The sequence below is a fragment of the Suncus etruscus genome, chromosome 12, assembly GCF_024139225.1.
Source record: "Suncus etruscus isolate mSunEtr1 chromosome 12, mSunEtr1.pri.cur, whole genome shotgun sequence".
Lineage (NCBI taxonomy): Eukaryota > Metazoa > Chordata > Mammalia > Eulipotyphla > Soricidae > Suncus > Suncus etruscus.
In genome coordinates, this window is record NC_064859.1 from 38,699,954 (window position 1) to 38,724,101 (window position 24,148).

Consider the following 24,148-nt stretch of genomic DNA (forward strand, 5'->3'; position numbering starts at 1 on the left):
ATTGTGTATATGAAAATACCTAATTAATGTTCAGAAACAAATGAAGCAAGAGATTTGTCACTAGCAACAATCACTTACTAAACCTGACAATGACATAATAATTCAATTGGTGTTATAATAATTTTTACAAACTTGCTTGTTGGGGTACTCTTTTTTCTCTTTTCTTTGTTTCTTTTTTTTCTTTTCTTAATAATTTCTCTCTCAGATAATACTTACCCAGAAAAGTATTATGATCCATTATGTGATCATACTGTTTAATTACTGTAAACTAAATTTAAAAAAGAAACACAATAGGGCATTCTGATAAACTGAATTATCAAACCTTAATCTGCTTAATATTCTACCAATTATTTGCTATTACTTGACTATGATTTTAATACCATTTAATTCTTAAATCTTTACATCCTCCCTATGAATATATTGGTGTTTCCCTTAAAAAGATTTAACTCTGCATTTATTTCTTTGCTCCTAATCTTCCCCATCAATTAGTTATATTTTCAGCTTTAATGTCCAAATAAGTACTGTTAGATATAGTAAGTAGCTTACTTTACAAAGAAGACTATAAGCAGGTTATAAGTTAGAGGTTTCTAATTTATTCACATTCTAGTTAACATGCTAAGAATTGAATTTAAAAAAATCTTTAACTATTGTTAATTTTTCTCTATGGGAATATGTATGCTTAAGAAAGCCAACAGACTAAAATTAGAAATGTTCCTTGACTCCATAAAAACACACAAAGTCTACAAGAGGCCTGGGAATTGAACAGAGTGGGAGTATAAAACCAACAAGTTATGATAAGAAAATATTTGCTTGTTTGGTGTCAACTTTCTGAGCAGATACTCATGCTTACCTTAGCTATGTACAAATTCCTTCTGCCCTCTTTGTTTCTAAGTGAGACTTAGGTTAATACATCACAATAAAAACAAACATGTCTAATGTATTCTGTAGTTTTAATTTCAATGAAATCAGTTGAATATTTTCATTATCATAGAAGAAAATATGGATACATCATCTTGAGAAAGCATATCTCAAGAAACTTTTCTTTCAAATGAATATGTTAACAAGAATAAGAATTCAATATATGAAATCAAGGACAAAAATGATGAAATAGGAGTGCTATGAAAAAAGAAAACTAAACACCAATGAAAACTAATTTAAAAAACTAAAACTCCATTATTCAATAAATTACAGTTAAATTAGATCATCATGGAGCAGAACAAGTACCACTGATGGTCAAGTTACTAGCTTAGAATAAAAGCTAGAGGCATGGATATTTTAAAAGATAAATTAGAGGCAGCTTGCCGATCATGGCAACGGCGGAGTTGGCCCCGAGCAGTGAGGGTCCGGAGGAAGAGGAGGAGGAGCAGTTGGTTCTGGTGGAACTGTCAGGAATTATTGATTCGGATTTTCTTTCAAAATGTGAAAATAAATGCAAGATTCTGGGAATTGATACAGAGAGGCCCATTCTGCAAGTGGATAACTATATCTTTGCTGGAGAGTATGAAGATGCACTTGGGACCTGTGTTATATTTGAAGAAGACGTTGAACATGTAGATGCAGAAGGCTGCAATAAAACAGTATTAAAATATAAATGCCACACAATGAAGAAGCTCAGCATGACAAGAACTCTTCTGACAGAAAAGAAGGAAGGAGAAGAAAACATAGGTGTCACGGAATGGCTCCAAATCAAGGAAAATAACTTCTCCTATAGACCCAATATGATTTGTAGTTTTTTGCATGAAAATGAAGCTGAAGAAGTTGTAATTCCCACCTCAGATAAATCTTTCGAATTGGAGGAGCAAGAGACTCAAATGAAAGATGATTCAAACCTGGATTATGAACAGAGAAAACCATCGAACTTGGAAATGGAAGATTCTGGTCCTCTTCCTGCTCTGTCTTCTGAGACAGACGCTTCTGTTTCTATGGAAACTCATGGTACTGCCTTAGAAATCACCCCAAGATGAAATGTTTTCATAAGACTCATAACTTTTTAGAGTTTTTTGTGTTGATTTCATTTTAGGCCACACCTGGCAGTGCTTAGTAATTACTCCTGGAGGGCTTGGGGTACCAAATAGGATGCCAGGGATCGAACTTGGGTCAGCTACATACAAGGCAAATTCCCTACCCATTGTACTTTCTGTCGCTCTCGCCCACCTTTTTAGTTTTTTTGTTTTTGTTTTTGGGCCCACACTCGGTGACACTCAGGGGTTACTCCTGGCTATGCGTTCAGAAATTGCTCCTGGCTTGGGGAAACCATATGGGACACTGGGGGATCAAACAGCACAGTCCTAGGCTAGTGCTGGCAAGGCAGATGCCTTACCGCTCCGCGCCACCCTCTGGCCCCACCTTTTTAGTTTTTATGTAGAAGAATTACTTGTAGCTTTCTCTTAATTTCTCATTACTGTTTTGTTGATTATATTCATATTTCTGTTTATAGCACAACTTAGTATACCTATATCATTAAGGACCAGATAAATAGGTATTGTTTTTTGGCTTTTTTTTTGTTTGTTTTGTTTTGTTTTGTTTTTGGGTCACACCCAGCAGTGCTCAGGGGTTTCTCCTGGCTCTATGCTCAGAAATCGCCCCTGGCAGACTCAGGGGACCATATGGGATGCCGGGATTCGAACCACCATCCTTCTGCATGAAAGGCAAACACCTTACCTCCATGCTATCTCTCCGGCCCCAGGTATTAATGTTTTATTATCAGAAGTCCTTTCTGAGTTCTTTAAACACTGAGGGAGGTATATATTTTCTTTTGAAACTGTCACAAATGACCACAGATGTAATGACTTACACCAATACAAGTGCCAGGCCTTGAGGAATAGAGTAATGAGGTATAACCCTGTTAAGAACCCAAACTAAGAATATCAGAACCAAGGCTCACCTGTGGTGAGCATGGTGCGAGCACTACAGCCAACACTGCATCAACTGCAAGGGTTCTAAGCAGGCATATAAGCACCACAGCTACAGTTGTGCAAACTCCAGCGCTGAGTGTGCAAGCAACTTCATTCCCTACCTTGTTTCTGTGATGAAAAGGGCGTGGGAGGGAATAAAAACAAAATTCAAACATAAATCTTGAAATATTGTCCTAGCATTTGGTAGTGTCTCATTTGAGCTGCCATGTGGTGTTGCAGGATTTTATTCTTTTCTGCAGTATGAGGGGCTGGTGTAACAGGTTTCCCATTTCCTTGTTCATTTACTTGACAGAATTAAAATTTTTTTACTCAAAGGAAAAAAAAAAGATAAATTAGATCAGTAAAAAAAACAATTTTTATAAAAGTTATAGAATAATGATGTTCCTGAAATAACCATATTTACAAAATACTTAATGTATAGTATAGTATAGAAGAGATTTTCTACCTTTACTGGTTATAATTTTTGAATCCCAAACTAATCATAGATGGCTAAAGACTAGGACTAATAAATTGTTTATTAGTCTCTGACAAAAAGAAATTAGAGAACTCAATAATTTAAGTTTTATTTATTATTAGTAATACTAACTTCATATGTTAAAATATTTAGAAATCAACAATATATTAGAACTATTTTTTGTTCTTTCTTTCCCAATTTTCAAGATATAATAAAAAAGGTTCCCTGTTTGTCTTGCTAAATTATTATCCTAAATTGACTTAAATGTCTGCTTAGATCATAAATTTCTCCACATCCTGTAATCTAAATATCAAGAAAAAAATGTTGTTTTTAATTTATTTAGAATGATAAATTTGGATCTACAGCATAGCAGTATTGTATAATGATTCCAAATATACTTCTAATATGAGAAAAGTTGTAGAGAAAATTTGCTATAGTACTTAAGAAAACTACAAAACAAAGAAAAACAAAACAATCATAAAACCTCTTCAATTTTTTTTTAATGAGTAAATATTTCACAAAGACAACAGTCATTGTTTTCTACACTTGATCTTAGCCAAAAGGCCGAGAAGTGATAATAGTCATTGTTTTCTTGGTTGGTATTTGCAAACTACTCAGCAAAGGAATCATTTATATAAAGCAGTGCTTCTCAAATAGTGGGGCGCGCCCCTTGGGGGGGGCATAAGGCTTCGTAAAGGGGGCGCATTTGACCTCCATAAACACTGTCATAACAAACTAAACCCCGTGTTTATGTCCCTGTAAGTCTCTGGAGCTGAGAGTTGCTGTGTCCTGCTTCAAATCCCACTTCGAAATGCTATGCATTGCAAAATGTGCTCATTGTAGCCATTAATCCAGACATAACCTCTGATTAAAAAAATCAGCTCAAATTATTTTATATATTTTTGTTTTGCAGGTTAAAGTTTTTTAATAAAGATACTATTTACAGTCACGCGGGGGTGGGGAGTGCGAAAAATGTTTTCTTCTTCCTAGGGGGTGCATAACAGAAAGTAATTGAGAAGCACTGATATAAAATGTGGTTAGAGGTTAATGAATATTTGTTTCATGAAATAGAAACAAATATTCATGTGTTATTTGGTTGTTCTTTAGCATTTCATTAAGTAGTTTCATTTATTCCATGAATATCTGAGACTTGATAGTGCTATTTACATAGAATACAATTATTTACTATTTATTCAAGCACAGAATATTTCTTGAGAAATTGCCCTGTATTGTCCCAATATTGAATTAGATAAAATGATTGATAAGCAAGGGTGGAAATTTTTTCTGCTAGGACAGAGTCTATGGTATAAAATCATTTGCATATCGAACATCTCTTTTCCCTTCTTTCCTCTACTTCTAATCATTCCTGCCATTGTTAATGAAACAAGTAATCTAAAATCTGAGGATTTTGCTTATAAATCCATTTCAAAGCCACTAATCAACAATGTATTCTGTCTTGGTTCCACTGCAGGAAAACAAAATGCACCATTTAAAACCATAACCATATACTGCCATAGAAAAGCATATGAATTAAATATAGTTAACCCAAGCAAAGTCTGAGCTCATTTACATAATATTTACAATCATTAATGTCATATTTATTTGCTGAAAAAAGTAAATAACCAAAAGTTAATATTAAAAAAGTTCTTGGATTATTGGGAAATTTAGAATCAATAATAATTCTAGTATTTTTTTTAGTATTTTTTACCACGTGTCTCCTAAGTTGAAGACCTAGAAAGATCTTAGAAAGGTATTAGGAAATACCCTTTTACCCCAGTAGGAATTCTGTTATTTGTGCTTTTCATAGTATCTTGAAAAACACTCAGTGATACCAATTTTCTAATTCTATTAAAATAAAAGTTTTGCATTGTTCTTAAAAGCAGTCATTCTAGCTCCATTTTTGAAGATTCAACATCTCACATAGATAAGTAAATAAGTGGTTTTTGGGCACATTTTAAAAAATAAAAATTCAATTTATTCTCCCCTCCCATTCTTCCCTTTATGCTACAATTACCAGAAGTTACACATAACTTGATTTTAATGATAACTTGGTTATCATAGTTACACATATGTGTTGCAAAAATATTTTTTGTTTTTAATTAGCCATTCAACAAAGAATAGTTAGCCAAAGATTGCAGTGGCAAAGTTTTTAATTTAACAGACATGGAATCTGAAGTTTTTAAGTTAAAACACTATAATGAATGATAGAATCCAGTTCTCCTTATTACAAACTCAGTAATTTATTTACTTTTTCATTATCCAGATTCAGCTTGCTGAGGTTTCATTTCTTAAGAGATTTATAAAGACATTTGAGGAAATTAAATTGAATTCAGAAAGAGAAAGAAAAACTCCTTTTCTTTTTCCTCCAGTGATACAAATTTTCCAAAAAAAATCTTAATGCAAAATAAGAAAGAAGAAATTATGTAAATAAATATGATATATGTAGGAAGCCAGATTCTCCCTCACAGCCTTAGCATAAGCACAGCCATCTTGTAGCAAACTACCATTTTCTAACAGGCCTGTCCTTTAACTGAGCTGTACATTGTGTACGTGCCAACTGAACATGAGTTGACGCAGATCAAAAGAACCATAAGGTCACACTCTTCTGGCTCAGGAAACTCAGATCTATAGATAGAGCATTTGGTGTGATAATAGGATGTTCCTCAAGAAACTTGTATCAAATTAACAGGTACATGCCAAACCTTATGAGCTGCATGCTTGACAAATGTTTCCATTGTCCCCTCCTCCCTTTGTGTAAAAACTATATAAGTCATGGCATTTCAAAAATAAATTGACACCATAATCAGAATCCTTGGTGGTCCCCCTTTTTCCCACCCATTTCTTTTACAGGTGTAGACCCTTTCCACGACCACAAATAAACTGAAGCTGCAGGCCGGCACAGATATACAGTTAAAAAATTTTAGGAATATGTTTAGTATACAATATATTTGATAGATCACACTTCAATTTACAGTTCTGTTAAAATTAATATAATATGTTTCCTAAGTTTAAATATTTTACTTGATCTTTAAAGTAATTTTGTCAATGAAAACATTCATCCAATTAATAAACATTCCTGTTAATTAATTTTTTTAAAAGTAGACACCTTTATCTTTTTCTTGATTTTAAACCCCCAAAAATGAGGAAAGAACACTGCCCAATTCTCTTTAGGAGTCTACCATTACCCTGATATCAAAAGCAAACCAGCAATAAAAGAATAGAAGACCAATCTGTAAATGACACCAGTTTTTTTACCCAAAACAAAGGCATTCCCCCATCTTCCTCTTTCCTTTAAACTTAGTCCTTTGATATGTAAAAGTTCATCTGAATCTTGCTCCACCCTCCCCAACTGGTCGAATTAGTACTGAGAACAAAGAAAGAGCAATTTGGCTTGGAATACTCAGAGACATCACAAGGGAGAAATTACTGACTCCATGACTTTCCTGACTGCCTTGGTTCATTAATCCTTTATGGCTACCCTGCCTGCTTCAGACCCATCCACCTGTGGGGGAAACATGACATCTGGTGTGATCTCACAAACCTTGAAAATTTTTTTACACCAGTCAACATTCCCACTAGCACATATGAGAGTTTCTTTCTACCTGCAGCCTTGCCAGCAATGGATGTTGTTATTCTTTTTAATGTGTATCAGTCTCTGTGCTGTGAGATACCTCATCATTTTTTATTTATATTTTCCTGGTGAGTGAAACATATTTTGGCAATTTGTATTTCTTCTTTGATAAAATCTGTTCACCTCCTTTTCCTATTTTAGTGGGGTCAGATATTTTTTTATGTTTTAAACTCTCACAGCACCTTATATATCTTAAATATTAACCTTTTATCAGATGGGTGATGGATAAATAATTACAGCAGACATGTCATATGTCTTCACATGTCTAAAGGCCAGAAGACAGTGGTGGGATATTGTGACAAGACTGAATAAAATGGAGGTTTCACCTAGAATACTGCATCCAGCTCGACTCACATTTAGGTTTGAAGGAAGGATCCATAGCTTCAAGGATAAACAACAACTCAAAAACTTCACAGATGCAAAACCAGCCTTAAAGGTCATATAAGACACATGTCACACTACATACATTTGAAGCACTTTGCAGAAAATATATAGTTTCAAAAGACTCTCTGTATCTCAAATACAATCATATAAGAAAAATGGTCTGAATGCTTCTTAAAAAGTTATGTAGTAATTAATACAGCAGTTCTAGGACTAGATTAGCATGAGCTTTATAGTAGATGCCTCCTGCAAGTTAGGCACAATTATTTTCCTCCTACAAAATAGAAGCTTACTCATTTACTCCTAGAAGGTATTCTTCAGTTGCTTCTATTAATGAGGTATTAAATTATAATTATATGACTTTTCTTGATGTTTTATTACTTGCTTATCCTTACCCTTAAAGATTTCACAAGCTAGATTTTATTGGTACTGTTTTATTGTCCATTAACATCTCTCCTCAAATGCCACTTCCTTTGGGAAACTTATTTTATCATTTAATTCTCTCTCCTCTCAGCTTTATTTGTTTTTCCCTTGTTTTTGTACTGCTGACATTTGTTTTTGTTTTTTTTTCTCTTGCTAAAAGTCAACAGTACTTCTGTTTTATCCACCACTAGAGCTATATAAAAATAAAAGCTTACACACATATGCATCTTAAGCATCTTAAAACATTTTTTCAATGAATAAAGAAATGAACCCCTTCTTAGAAACACTAAATGCTGTTTAATAGTCTTTAAACTATTACATCTGGTCTATGTAAACTTAAATTCCTAAATCATACAAATTAAGAACTTTTCAGTTAATAAGATGAAGCTGGATTCACTATTCATTAATTCAACAAAAATATGTTTATAATTACTTTGCTAGTTGATAGATTACCCAATTGATGCAAAATAAAATGTGACTATCAAATAAGATGATGTGCTTTATTATATAATGGGTTTCAAAGATAGATATAATAGCTGCACCAATGGAATAGAAGAATAGCTTTCAAAAATCAGTATTTGTGATGTTGATGTGGAAGTTCTGTTGAGTTTATTTATTAAAAAACAGGTTTTATAATTTTAAGATTTTATTTCTTAAAAATAAAACTTTCAGATGTGGGGCATGTCTGTGAGACAGAAAAGATTAGTGACAAGCAGTAGCAGCAGCAGTTAAAAGTAGTGGGTTACTTTCAGACACAAAGCACATTTTGAACTGTGGTGAGTGTACCAGAAAAAAAGCATGGCTGGTGAGTATTCCAGAAAAAAAGCATGGCTTCTCTACTTCACTTATCAGTTGCACTTTTTTTATTAGCTTTGGGATCATACCAGGCAGTGCTTAGGAGTTACTCCTGGATCTGCACTAAGAAATCACTTCTTGCAGGCTTGGGACTCATATGGGATGCCAGGGGTCAAACCCGGATCAGCTATATGCAAGACAAATGCCTTACTTGCTGTGCTATCACTCCATCCCAATAGCAAAGCATTTCTTCTAGTCAAGAAGCCCCAAAACAAAACAAGAACATACTGTAAAGGCCACAAGAGAAAGCAACACAGAACCTGTCCATACTTAGGGAATGAAGGTGATATTTTCGAAGACCCTACTAGTATCAACCATATATAAACTCTGATCAGGACATTAGAGAGGAAATGTTGAAGATTTTCAAAAGACTCAAACTATGGAACAAACAGCCAATAGATTCAAGTTAGAAAATTTAGAAAACTTCAAACAGAAATTAAAGAACTGAAAAACTTGAAGGCAAAATATAAAACAATAGAAGGCCTCACCAGCACAGTAACAACTACTGAGGATAGAAGCAGTGAGCTAGAAGATGAGCTATGTAACTCTTCCATATAGTAGAATAAGTTCAAAAGACTCTTAAACTAAATGAACAGAAGATGGGAAAATAAAAATAAGTAAACAGATGACAATAGACCTTTGTAATTCATTCAATGAAACAATAGAAGAATCACTTGGGTCCCAAAGGATCAGGAATAAAACCCTTTTGAAGAAGTAAGAGTCAAAGACATGATTGCTAAGAAGTTCTAAGACTAAAGAAGGCTTCTACTCATATGATAGATGCCTGAAAAGCACCATCTAAAAGGTATACAAAAAAGCATCCAAGGCACATCCTAATCAAATGACTAACACAATCAGATATGGAATACTAAAAGCAGAAATATAAAAAAGGGAAATTATATATAAATGGTATCCTTAAGATTTGCAACATATTCATTACAAGCAATCCTCCAGGCCTGAATGCAGTAGTGAGATATCTTGCAAAAACCTAAGGAATTGAATGCCTCAATAAAAATATCTCATATAGACATATTTTCATTCAGGTTGGAAGAAAGAATAAACAGTATATGAATAAACAGCATCTCAGAAACTTTACAGACTCAAAAGCAAACTTAGAAGAGCAGAAGGGTCTATTTTAAGGCAAGACAAACCCAAAATCACAACCATCTTCTAAAGAAATATAGCACAAAATCTTATGAAAATTATCTCTTTTAATTTTAGTGGGCAAAATGCACCAGTTATGAGACACAATGTAGAAAAAAAGGATCATAAAATTGAATCCAACATTTTGCTACATGCAGGAATCACATTTGCCTAGTCAGAGAAATCACAAATAAAAGTAAAAATTTAGAAGACAATCTTTCAAGCAAAAAAAATTCTTAAACAGTTGGGATGGCCATACTAATATCAGAAGACAGATTTCAGGCTTAAAAAGTGAATAGACAGAGAGTCATTTTTTGTAATCAAAGGATATGTACATCAGGATAAAAAAAATCACACTTCTAAACATATATGCACACAATGAGGGGCCAGAAAAATACTTAAAAGAACTATTAATAGGGCCCAGAGAGATAGCACAGCGGTGTTTGCCATGCAAGCAGCAGATCCAGGACCAAAGGTGGTTGGTTCAAATCCCGGTATCCCATATGGTCCCCTGTGCCTGCCAGGAGCTATTTCTGAGCAGACAGCCAGGAGTAACCCCTGAGCACCACCAGGTGTGAACCAAAAACAAACAAACAAAAAAAGAACTGTAAATAGACTTAAAGAAAGCCTCAATAAAAAAACACAATAGTAGTGAGAGACTTCAATACCATTCTGTCTCTTCTTAATATATAAACCAGGCTAAAAATCAACAGGGCTATACTAGCTTTGAAGAAATAAATGGAAGAGTGGCTTAGTAGATTATATAATATATATTATACATTATAATATAATTAATATTTTTTAGCTCCCAAAAGCTGAATACACATGTTCTCCAATGCACATGTAGCATTATCCAAGGGAGAATACATGCTGATTCATATAACATACCTCCATAAAATCAAGATGACATAAATTATACCAACTATCTTATCAGACCAAAACGCACTGAAAATAAAATTGAACTACAAACAAAAATGGAGAAATAACTTTAACACCTGAGAATTAAACAGCTCACTACTGAACAATCAGAAGGGCAGAAAGGAAATCAAAGATAAAATCAAGATTCCTGGAAACCTTGTTGTTGATGTTGTGTATGACATTGATAGATTTATGTATATTAAACCATCCTTGCATTCCTGGGATGAAACCTACTTGGCCGTAGTGTATGACCTTCTTGATGATGCATTGGATCCTATTTGCCAGGATTTTGTTGAAGATCTTTGCATCAGCATTCATCAGGGTTATTGGTCTGTAATTTTCTTTTTGGCAGTGTCTCTGTCTGGTTTTGGTATCAAGGTGATGTTGGCTTCATAAAAGCTGTTTGGGAGTGTTCCCGTTTTTTCAATTTTATGGAAGAGCCTGGCTAGGATTGGTAGTAGCTCCTCTTGAAGATTTGAAAAAATTCATTAGTAAATCCATCTGAGCCTGGGCTTTTCATTTGGGGCAGATGTTTGATTACACTTTCAATTTCCTCAGTAATGATGGGGCTGTTTACTTATGCTATATCCTCCTTACTTAAATGTGGAAGGTTATAAGTGTCCAAGAATTTTTCCATTTCTTATAGGTTTTCATGTTTTGTAACATAAAGTTTCTCAAAGTAGTCTCTGATTACCCTTTGGGTCTCTGCAATATCTGTCGTGATTTCCCCCTTTTCATTTTTTTTTTTTTTGGTTTTTGGGCCACACCCGTTTGACACTCAGGGTTTATTCCTGGCTATGTGCTCAGAAGTTGCTCCTGGCTTGGGGGACCATATGGGACACCGGGGGATCGAACCGAGGTCTGTCCAAGGCTAGCGCAGGCACCTTACCTTTAGCGCCACCACCCGGCCCGATTTCCCCCTTTTCATTTCTAATACGGATTATCAGATTTCTCTCTCTCTTTCTTTGTAAGTTTTGCCAATGGTCTATCAATCTTGTTTATTTTTTCAAAGAACCAACTTCTGCTTTCGTTAATCTTTCAGATTGTTTTTTGGTTTTCCACTTCATTGATTTCTGCTTTAAGCTTTGTTATTTTCTTCTGTCTCCCTATTTTGGGTTCCTTTTGTTGGTCATTTTCTAATTTTTTGAGCTGCGTCATTAAGAATTCAAGTATGCCCCTTCTTCCTTCCTGATGTGTGCTCGTAGAGCTATAAATTTGCCTCTCAGGACCACATTTGCTATGTCCCATAGATTCTGGCAGTTTGTGTCTACATTATCATTTGTTTCCAGGAAAATTTTGATTTCCTGTTTGATTTCATCCCGGAACCATTGGTTGTTCAGTTGCAGAGTGTTTAATTTCCAATTGTTGAAGTTTTTTCTTCTGTGTGCCTTAAGTAGTTCACATCTAATTTCAGAGCCTTGTGGTCAGCAAAGATAGCCTGAAAGATTTCTATTCTCTTGATTTTATGGAGGCATGTTTTATGTGTCAGCATGTAGTATATCCTGAAGAATGACCCATGTACATTGGAACAGAATGTGTATCCAGGTTTTTTGGGATAAAGTGTCATATATATATATATATATATATATATATATATATATATATATATATATATATATATATATATATATATATATATAGTCCTCTTTCTTCCATTACTCTTTTCAGGACTAGTATGTTTTTGTTGGGTTTCAGTCTGGTTGACCTATCAAGTGTTGATAGGGCCGTGTTGAGGTCTCCCACAATTACTGTGTTATTATTGATTTCTTCTTTCAGATTTGTCAGTAACTGTATTAGATAATTTGCTGGTTCCTCATTGGGTGCATATATGTTTAATAGTCTGATTTCTTCCTGTTGCACATATCCCTTGATTAGTGCATAGTGTCCATCCCTTACCACTTTTCTGAGTATAAAGTTGGTGTCATCAGATATTAATATGGCCATCCCAGCTTTTTTGAGGGTGTTGTTTGCTTGGATGATTCTCCTCCCGCCTTTGATTTTGAGTCTATGTTTGTTCTGACTATTCAGATATGTTTCTTGTAGGCAGCAAAAGGTTGGATTCATCTTTTTGACCCATTTTGCCACTCTGTCTTTTAATTGGTGAATTTAACCCATTGATATTGAGGGAGATGATTGTCATAGATATAATGTCATCTTTGTAGATTAGTTTGCTCTTTTTGTTGGTCTCTTTTGTCTTAGAGTAGACCTGTCAGTTTTTCCTTTAAGGCTGGTTTTTCATCTGTGAAGTTTCTGAGCTGTTGTTTATCCATGAAGCTATGTATCATTCCTTCAAACCTGAACGTGAGTTGGGCTGGGTGCAGTATTCTCGGTGAGGCTTTCATTTCATTCAGTCTTGTCACAATATCCCACCACTGTCTTCTGGCCTTGAGAGTTTCTTGTGACATGTCTGCTGTAAGTCTTAGGGATGCTCTTTTGAATTTAATTTCCCTTTTTTATCTTGCTACTTTCAGTATTCTATATCTATCTGTGGGATTTGTCATTGTAACGAGGATGTGTCTTGGGGTGTTTTTCTTTGGGTCTCTTTTAGCTGGTACTCTTCGGGCATTCAAGATTTGATTGCATGTAGTCTTTAACTCTGGGAGTACCTCTTTGATGATGTCTTTGACAGTTGATTCTTCCTAGAGATCTTCTACCTGGGTCTCTGGGATTCTTATGTTGTTCCTGTTGAGTTTATCAAAGACTTCTATTTTCATCTGTTCGCATTCCTTGAGTACTTTTTACATTGCCTGTTCATTTGTCTTAAGGTTCTTTTCCAATTTCTTCTGTTGTGCTGAGTTTTTCTGCATCACATCTTCCAGTACTCCGATTCTCTCCTCAGCTGCTGTTAACCTGCTGGCGAGGCCATCCATTGAGGTTTTCAGTTGAGCTACCGTATTTTTCAGATCTGTTATTTCAGTTTGGAGTTTTCTGATTTCTCGCTTTTTGTTCTGTTCAGATCGATCTATGCTTTCTTTGAGTTCTACAAACATCTTCCATATTGCTATTTTAAGTTCCTTATCTGAGAGGTTAATCAGATGGTTGGAATTTATTAGGTCATCCGAGCTTTCATCTTCATTCTCTGTGGATGGTGTTTGTCTGTGAGGTTTCCCCATTGTCACGCTTGTAGTGTGGTTTTTCCTGTGTGTTGTGGTGGGGTTTATTGGTTAGAAAGAGTGTGCGGCCATGAAATGAAGCGCGCTCCTCTGCTGCATCTAGTTGACAGTTTTTTTTTGTTTTTTTTTTTTTTGGGGGGGTGCACTTTCTAGGCCTCTGAGGAGACCTTTAGGGATTCAGAAACACAGACAGGCATAGGAGAAGTTTCCCTTGAAGTCCTCAGAGTGATCAAAGGTACAGGAGGGTGGAGCCTCCGCAGGCCGGAGAGCTCAGCTTATTGGATGGCAACATCACAGCCAGAGTTTACTCACTGGGCAGCTTCAAAATGCAGTTTTTTGGGGGTGTGCTCCCTAGGCCTCTGAGGAGACCTTCAGGGATTCAGAAACACAGACAGGCACAGGAGAAGTTTCCCTTGAAGTCCTCAGAGTGCTCAAAGGCCTTATTAATAAAACTTAATGAAATGGAAACCCCCCCAAAAAATCTAAAGTATCAATGAAAGAGTTCGTTTCTTAAAAAATAAAAATTTATAAGCCATTAGAATGATTCAGTAAAAAGAAACTTTATAACTCAAAAAAGAACTAAAAGGGATGATGTCACTACAGATAAATTATAAATTCGAAGGGTAATCAGATTACTTTGATAATATTTATACCACGAAAACTAGAGAATTTTGAAGAAATATATAAATTCTCTGGCACATATCACCTCAGAAGATTGAACAAAAATGATACAAAATACCTAAACAGACATATCACGCTTAAGGAAAATGAAATAATAATCAAAAGGAATTTCCAAAAAACTTAAGTCCTGGCCCAGATGGATTTACTTCTGAATTCTTTTAAATCTTTAAAGAGAACGCATATCCAATCTTTTTAAGGGTCTCTAAGAAAATTCAAGAAACAGAATGCTTACATCATCCTGATACCAAAAGCAGATAGAAAAATCACACACACACACACACACACACACACACACACACACACACACACACACACATGAATTATAGGCCAATATCCTTGAGGAACACAGATGCAAAAATCCTCAACAAAATACTAGCAAATAGAATCCAAAGCACTATATAGATCTAATATGATCCATATAAGGATGCCAATGACATTTTCAAGAAATAGATTAAAAGCATCTAAAATGTTATGAAATATTAACCCCCCCATACATAGCTAAAGCAATCCTTAGAAAAAATTAGATGGGAGCATCACTTTCCCCAACTTTAAACTGTACTACTAAGAAGTAGTTATTAAAAGAACATTGTAGGGGTCGGAGCAGTGGTGTAAGCGGTAAGGCATCTGCCTTTCCTGCACTAGCCTAGGACAGACCACAGTTTTATCCCCCAGCATCCCATATGGCCCCCCAAGCCAGGAGTGACTTCTGAATGCAATAGCCAGAAGTAACCCCTGAGTATCACCGGTGTGCCCCCCCAAAAAAAAGAAAAGAAAAGAAAAGAACATTGTATTTGAATAGAGACAGACACTCAGATCCATAGAATAGATTTAAATATTCTGAGATTGACCTTCTGATATATGATCACTTAATCTTTGATAAAGGGGCAAGACATACAAAGTGAGGCAAGGTAAGCCTCTTCAACAATTGGTGTTCTGAAAATTGATTAACTACATGCAAAAATGTGAACTCACATGTCTCTTTAACACCATGCACAATAGTCAAATAAAAATGGATTAAAAACTTTGATATCAGACTCGAAACCATATGATATGTAGAAGAAAATGTGTGCAGAAAACTCCATGACCTTGAAGGTAAAGTCGTCTTCAAGGGAGAATCATCACTGGCCAACCAAGTGGAAATACAGATAAACAAATGGGACTGCATTAAATTAAGAAGCTTCTGCATCTCAAAAGAAATGGCATCTAGCATAAAACAAAAACTGTCAACAGAATGGGAAAAACTATTCTCCCCAACCCATTTGATAATGGGTTAATATCCAAGATATGCATGGCACTAGTAGAGCTTAGCAAGAAATAAAGCATCTGAGCCAGAGCCATAGTACAGCGATAGGGCATTTGCCTTGAACACAACCAATACAGGACAAACACGGATTCAATTCTCAGCATCCCATATGGTTCCCTGAGCCTGACAGGAGTGATTTCTGAGCACAGAGCCAGAAGTAACCCCTGAGCACCACTGGGTGTGACCCCAAAAATAAAAAAAGAAAGAAAGAAAGCATCTAACCCCATCCAAAAATTGGAAGAAAAATGAACATGCATTTACTCAATGAAGAAATACCAATGGGCAAATTACAGTTAAAAATGCTTCACATTATTAATCAAGATATGCAAAACAAAACTGCAATGAGATAGTAAGTATCTCATAACACAGAGACTGACACATATCACTAAGAACAAGGACCACCAATGCTGGTGCAATGGAGGGAGAAAGGTACTCTTATTCACTGCTGGTGGGAATGAAGACTAGTTCAGCTTTTGAAAAGCTATATGAATATTTTTCTAAAGCTAAAAATTGAGTTTCCATATGATTCAGTAATATCATGGCTAGGAGACCCAAAAGCACAATGTTGATAAGCCTTCTGCATGTCATGATAATTGCAGCACTACTCACAGTAGACATAATATGGAAACATCCAAGTGCCCAAGAACAGATGATATGTAAGAGTGGTATATCTATACAATGGAATGCTCTGCAGCTGTTAGGAAAAGTCAAGTCATGAAATTCGCTTATATGTAGATGGATATTGAGTGTCTTGTGCTGAGCAAAATAATAATAGGGAGAGAGATAAGCATAAAATGATCACACCCATTTGTGGAAAATAAAAAAGATATTATGGTTATAATATCCAGAGACAATAAAGATAAAGGCCAGGAGGACCAGTCTATGGTAAGAAGATTGTCACAAATAGTAGGGGAGTGGTGTAGGGCAGAAAAGCCACCACTATGACAATGATAATTGTAAATGATCACTTTGGACAAGCATTAGATGCTGAAAGGAAATACAGTTTAAAAATTTTAAGAGGTTTTTTTTTGGGGGGGAGGAGACAGGTTTGGTTTTGGGGCCATACCTGGTGATGCTCAAAGATTACTCCTGGCTATGCTCTCAGAAATCGCCCCTGGCTTGGGAACCATATAGGACACCAGAGGAGTTGGAACCTCGGTCTGTCCTACGCTAGTGAGCTCAAGGCTGCTCTGTGCCATCCTCTGGCCCCAATTTTTAACAGTTTAAAGGGGTAAAAAAAAGCTGAAAGGAAGTGTGTGAGAGAGACTAAGAGACAGAAATAAAGAGAATGAGATAGACAGGATTTTTAGCCAGCACGGGCTGGCAACTGGCAGACCTCCGCATGTTCCAGCGGCCTCTTGGCCTGGCCTAGGGTAGGGGGGCCCGGACCTGGGTCACCCAACCCCTCTCTCCCCCTTTCCTCCGGATCTCCAGGTGGGTTCCTGGGAGGAGCTGATGGGGCACCCTGGATTTTCCCCACTCCCAGGCCGGGTCCGGAGACTGGCCTAGGGTGGGGCTTAAATCCCTGTCCTTCGGGCTTGGGAGGGTCTCCCTTCCTGGAGCAGGATTTTTAGCTGGCACAGGCGGGCAACTGGCAGACCTCCGCATGTGCCAGCGGCCTCTTGGTCCGGCCTAGGGTAGGGGGGCCGGGACCTGGGTTACCTGACCCCCCTCTCCCCCTTTCCTCCGGATCTCCAGGTGGGTTCCTGGGAGGAGCTGATGGGGCACCCTGGGTTTTCCCCACTCCCAGGCCGGGTCCAGAGGTTGGCTTAGAGGGTGGAGTTTGATCTGGGGGGTGGCAGATAGCTGCTCAGCTATACTCAGGCTGTCACTGGCAATTTCATACCAGTCTACATTTTGCAAACCGCGAGGGGGCACTAGCCCCCACGTGAACATATGCTCCTCCCAACAATCAGTACCCCAGATTTACCCTTCTTAACTTCAGTAACACACAGTTCTAATCTCTGACCAAAGACATACAGTAGATCTAACAAATCCCAGAACTATTTAGAAGGACACAAATTGAACACATATTGAACACATATCTTTTGAATATTTTATGGGTATTTTCTTTAACTGCTGTAACTCTTTATATATTCTTCTACCATGATGTTTCTATCCACTTTTCATCTTGTCTTTTCTTTGTAAGCTGTTCAGTAAGGATTGTTGATGGAACTGTCCCTCAGTTTGATGCCCATGATTGAACTATGTCATGGAAATTGCTAGTCTTGTTCCTATTGCCTCCAGATGCACCAATAACGCTTCATGGCATTGATCCTTGTTTGCATAGACACATTAAAATGGGAAAACACTATACATACAGATAAGTTCTTATCTAATAAATCTCATTACAATGTACCTTACACCCTGAACATTGATATAAAGACCTGGCACAGGCCTCAGAAGAATGGGCATCCTCCATTCACGCCGGAACCAGGCAAGCTATCTACGAAACATCCAAGGTCTTTTATAGCAACAGCTGGAAGCAGTCCTCTACCAGGAAAGACACTACCAAGGGTCTAACATCGACCTCCTAAAAAGAGACTTCCGTTTACACTGAGAAGACTTGACAACAACAATGACCTGCTCTACAGGACATGGTTCTCTCTATTGCCCCTTAAGTGTGAGGTGAAACGAGAGGATGCTCTGCACCATCCTGACTGCAATATGGGATATGCAGACTCCAGGATCTTTAATACAGAGGAATGATACCAACAACAGAGACTATGTGAGGAATGGAGGTGTATTGCCACTACAGACAATGACTTGAATTGGACAAACTAGTTTGCCTGGAGCCTAGAGTCAGTCCTGTGCCAGGAAACTTCAGGGGTAGGGTCTTCTTGTATTTAGACCATAATTTTTCTTTCCATGTCCCTTATGTTTTGGTGGGCCTATGCAAACAAATGCCACTTTAATACCGTTTTTACTATGTTCCCTTGACTCCAATCCTTAAGAAAAACAACCCACTAAAACTTTTGAGGTTAACTTAAACTAGTAAGCATGTGCATGGAACTAGATAAATGTACTTTGCCCTCAATGTTTAAGGAGTTACATAAGTCTAATGTCTTTAGATTATATGGTGTGCTGCTAAGAAATAGTATGTACTACAACGGGGATTTGAGGGACAAAGTAATTGTATTGTACATGGGTTCAGTTTTGTTTTTCTTAATGTTCTTTGGCTGAAAGTTCAAGGCTGGGATATCATCGATGGGACTACCGAGAATTCTGTTTATGGGTGATTGGGCTTCCACTGTAACTTTACCCTGTCCTCTTTCTTTGCATCTTTGTTGTCATAATTAAAATAAAAAAAAGAATGAGATAGACAGACAGACAGACAGACAGATAGACAGACAAACAGACAGACAATGTCTGCCATATAGTCAGGCATGGGAGAATGGGGGAACTAGGGACACTGGTGGCAGAAAATGTGCACTGGTGAAGGGTTGTACATTGTATGACTGAAACTCAATCATGAATAACTTTGTATCTTTGAAAAAGCCAACAGTATTATGAACAACCTAGTAATCAGTGTTTAAATAAAGTAATTAATATATATTAATTATGTAAATAAATATATTATTATATATTAATATAGTTTTCTTTAAACTATTCTGGACAATGCAATATGCAACAGACACTTTTTTAGCTTCTATTGTATGGAAAACTTGTTATCTTCATTTGTGGTGGAGTGGTTTATTTAGAGAAAGGAAAAAGTATTTTTCAGGCATACCATATCCTAAAGACATGCATATGAAGAATATATATATATATATATATATACAGATATATATATATATATATATATGTCTGTTTTTCTTTTTCTCTCAGAGTTTAATATAGAAAGTCTTTGGTAAGTAATTCTGAACTATAATGAAGTCTTTTAGAACAAGGCTATCAGTCCAACTCTTTTTTTTTTTTTTTTGTGGTTTTTGGGTCACACCCGGCAGTGCTCAGGGGTTATTCCTGGCTCCAGGCTCAGAAATTGCTCCTGGCAGGCACGGGGGACCATATGGGATGCCGGGATTCGAACCGATGACCTCCTGCATGAAAGGCAAACGCCTTACCTCCATGCTATCTCTCCGGCCCCTATCAGTCCAACTCTTACATCAAGATGATACTGGTTTTAAATTCTTCTTTATGTCTCACAGTGCTGGAAAGTTCTGTTGTTTGTGTTCTCTTTTCTAGCCAGGCCAACTCATTTCACAATAAGAAATTGTGAAGTAGCAGATTTTGTTTTGCTATTTTCTCACTTTGGCTATGTGCACAGGCTCTTTATTTTCAACAAGATTTTGTATTATGTATTCAGAAATATTTTCCTTCAAATATCTACAAGACAGCTTCGTAGGAGGAACTATTTTTGGTGTCTTCTCTGCAGCAAAATTCTTCATGTGTAGCAGTTCCTGGCAAACCAGATTCTAATTAAAATAGTTATATTTGTGTGGCTGAAGCAGCCACACAGCTGTAGCTTCTCTCAGCTCTTAAACATTAGATATGTGTCTATTGTTTGTAAGGTGACCACAGTCCTTTTCAGCTGGCTGGGGACATGTTGATGAGTTGGCCAGCTGCTTGACTATTGTCTCAGCTACATAGCAAATCATAGAGAAGTATTCCCTGCACTACAATCTTTGCTGCTAAGCAATACTTTCAGGTAAAATAATATTTCCATGATTCCTCTCAGTCCAGTTTTGAAAAGCAGACTATAGTTGAGGTAACTCCCCACCAGGCAGCACACTCCTATTTTGATTTTCCACATAGCCATGAAATGACCCTGGATAACTTGGGCAGCACTTGTTTGCTGGGACTAGTAGACTGCTGATGCATGCTGAGGAACTATCAAATGCCTGGAAAACAGGGCTTACTGGGAAGTGCTCACGGGCTGTACTGTTATAATGTACCTTCTGGATCTCAGTTGGGAATAGGCAGATATATCAGTCAGAAAATGAAACTATGGCAGATTCAGTATAAAGGAAAGAAAACATATAACTGATGAAAAGCTGTATTAGTGTTCTATTATTTTAAATAGTTGTTATTGTTATATCTTGAAATACATAATTTCCTTCAATATGTAAAATAAATCGTTTAAAAATTTACCCTCCATGCTCACCCACTGGTGCTTGGGAGGCCTGGAAATGCTTGGCCTCGTGTTACTTGAGCTAGTGATGCAGTGCTCAGGGGTCACCAGGACAAAATTCCGCAGAACTAGGTAATCATGAAATGCTCAGAACCAAACTCAGGTTTCTCACATGCTAGACCTGTGCTATTACCATTTAAGTTCTTGCCCTGATATTACTTTAAAAAAAAAAAACCAAAAACAAACTAGAAACTCTGTATTCTAGAGACCAGAAAATTGAGGAGGGTCCTTTGGTGGGAAAATTTTACTTCAGACACTTCAAGTCAGGTTTAAACCAGTTTACAGTGAGTTAATTGGGATCAAGATCATCATCAGTCTGGGGCCAGAGATATAGCATGGAGGTAAGGTGTTTGCCTTGCATGTAGAAGGACGGTGGTTCAAATTCTGGCATTCCATATGGTCCTCTGAGCCTGCCAGGAGCAATTTCTGAGCATAGAGCCAGGAGTAACCCTGAGCACTGCTGGGTATGACCCAAAAACAAAACAAATAAACAAACAAAAGATAATCAGTCTGATCCAATATACTTCTAACTGCAACTTTATGAGAATTTCAAAAATGTTCATTAATATTTTTATTGTTTCATTTGAAACTGTTTGAATAGAAGAGAAATTTTTAAAAAGATAGACTATTGATTCCCTAAAGTTAAACTAAGCATAGTTACCGCTTTCCTACAGAGGCTTCATTCCTCAGAAGCAGTAATCAGGTTCTTTCTGCTTTAAAGTCCCGTTCTCTGAAGATGCCTTTGTCACTTTCACATTTGAACCTAAAAGAAAACTCCATTTTCAAATATTTACTAATGCAACATGCAACCATTTTCTTTACCTAAATTTATATCTAAGCTCTAAAAAGTTCACGAAAAATTTCTTGTTAATCTTGACTTGCAGATAACTTCTTAATACATTTTTACTCATGAGCCATTTTACCTGAGAAATTCTTTTACACAGCCCTGAGTAATTGGCAAAAAAAAAAAAAAAACCCCACCACACATTTAATGATAATAAAGCATAAAAAATATGGGCCGGAGAGATAGCATGGAAGTAGGGCATTTGCCTTGCATGCAGAAGGACGGTGGTTCGAATCCCAGCATCCCATATGGTCCCCCGTGCCTGCCAGGGATGATTTCTGAGCATAGAGCCAGGAGTAACCCCTGAGCACTGCCGGCTGTGACCCAAAATATATATATATATATATATATATATATATATATATATATATATATATAAACAATTTTTTAAAATTACATGATCCTACATGGGGTCATGACCCAGAGTTTAAGAAATGATGCACTAATAAACTTAAAAATGACTTTCTGCTCAACAATAATTTAAAAAATGCATTGAAAAGTGTGAGAACGGGCCCGGAGAGATAGCACAGCAGTGTTTGCCTTGCAAGCAGCCGATCCAGGACCAAAGGTGGTTGGTTCGAATCCCGGTGTCCCATATGGTCCCCTGTGCCTGCCAGGAGCTATTTCTGAGCAGACAGCCAGGAGTAACCTCTGAGCACCGCCGGGTGTGACCCAAAAACCAAAAAGAAAAGAAAAGAAAAGAAAAGAAAAGAAAAGAAAAGAAAAGAAAAGAAAAGAAAAGAAAAGAAAAGTGTGAGAAAAGATAAGCAAATTTTTCTCAAAGATAATATAAAGATAGTCAACATGAATAAAAGTTCATCATCACTAGTTATCAGAACATGCAGCCAAAAAAGCAATGTGTTATCACTTCATACCAACAACATAGGATGGATCTTGTTCAATTTCCTGGCATCCCATATGGTCCCCCAAGCCAGGATCAATTTCTGAGTGCATATCCAGGAGTAACTCCCTGAGTGTCACTGGGTGTGGTCCAAAAAAAAAACAAAAAAATGTCCAAAAATAATGGATACTTCTGGGAATTGTCTAAAAATAAATAAACAAAATTAAATAAAAACAATAAGAAAAATAATTTTAAGGGAAATCTATAGGGCTGGAGGACCTGAAGAGATCGTATATTGGGCAAGTCTGCAGAGTCTTCGAGGAGTGATCCCTCTGCACAGAAACTCAAAGGATTGGAGAGTCCCAGATTTGATCTCTGGTACAACATGCTCCCTAAAGTGTTGTTAGGACTTGCCTTCAATGCCTGATGCCTGATTTGATCTCTGGTACAACATGCTCCCTAAAGTGTTGTTAGGACTAGCCTTCAATGCCTGATGTACATACAGTTCCTCCCACCAAAAGAAATAGTAAACATTTTTTATGGGGGGTCACACCCGGTGGTGCTCAGGGGTTACTCCTAGCTGTCTGCTCAGAAATAGCTCCTGGCAGGCACAGGGGACCATATGGGACACCGGGATTCGAACCAACCACCTTTGGTCCTGGATCGGCTGCTATCTCTCCAGGCCCAGAAATAGTAAACATTTAAAAGGTCCTAATCTTTTAGAGTAGTTAAAAAAATTTAAGAGATGAATTAAACACAGGTTTCAGATGTTTTAAAAGGTAGTTTCTACCGTATATTTATGGGACATAGAGTACTGAGAGTAAAATCAGAAATCAAACTCAAAGAGAAAAGTCACCACTTCATTCATATTACAAAACTAATATTAACCTTTTTTTTATTTTTTATTGAGGAAATATTGGTTTACAGGATATTTTAGTGGTATAGTTTTATATGTTTTAAAATGTATGTTACTATACCACATTCACCAATACTAATATCAAAATCAATTGGTATTCAAATATCAATATCTCCCTGTTGACCATCCCACTTACCTTTGGTAAACTGTCTATTCAACATTTCTCACCATTTGTCTTTTCTTTGTTATTGAGCCACACTCAGTGGTGCTTGGGGCTTACTCCTGGGTCTGTACTTAGGGTTCAATCCTGGCAGACATGGGAATTAGATGGAATGCTGGGGATGGAACCCAAGTCAACCACATGCAACACAAGTGCCTTACCCACTGTACTATCTCTCCAGCCACTTTACTTTTATTTCTTGTCTAATTGGTCTGTCTAGAACTTTTAATACTATATTGAATAATAGTAGTGAGAGCGGATGTCCTTTTTTGCCTCATCTTAGATAAAAATATTTAAAATAACTTTTTAACATTGAGTGTATAGATGTGGGTTTGTCATATATTTTGGCGTGTATGTTCTAAGCTTTAATTTTTTTTAATCAAACTGATATTGAAACTTGTCAAAAGCATTCTATACATCTATCAGTATAATCATATGA

General features: G+C 36.7%; 1 protein-coding gene across 1 annotated transcript; it reads left to right on the forward strand.

Moving 5' to 3' along the window:
• Window positions 1–1,299: 1,299 nt before the first annotated feature.
• LOC126024384 (general transcription factor 3C polypeptide 6-like) lies at window positions 1,300–1,977 on the forward strand. The gene has a single exon (XM_049784793.1). The coding sequence runs from the start codon at window positions 1,308–1,310 to the stop codon at window positions 1,962–1,964; it is 657 nt and encodes a 218-aa protein (XP_049640750.1). The 5' UTR covers window positions 1,300–1,307; the 3' UTR covers window positions 1,965–1,977.
• Window positions 1,978–24,148: the final 22,171 nt, after the last annotated feature.

Excerpts from the sequence above, each read along its gene's own strand:
- LOC126024384 (XM_049784793.1), top strand. The coding sequence starts at position 1,308 with ATGGCAACGGCGGAGTTGGCCCCGAGCAGTGAGGGTCCGGAGGAAGAG.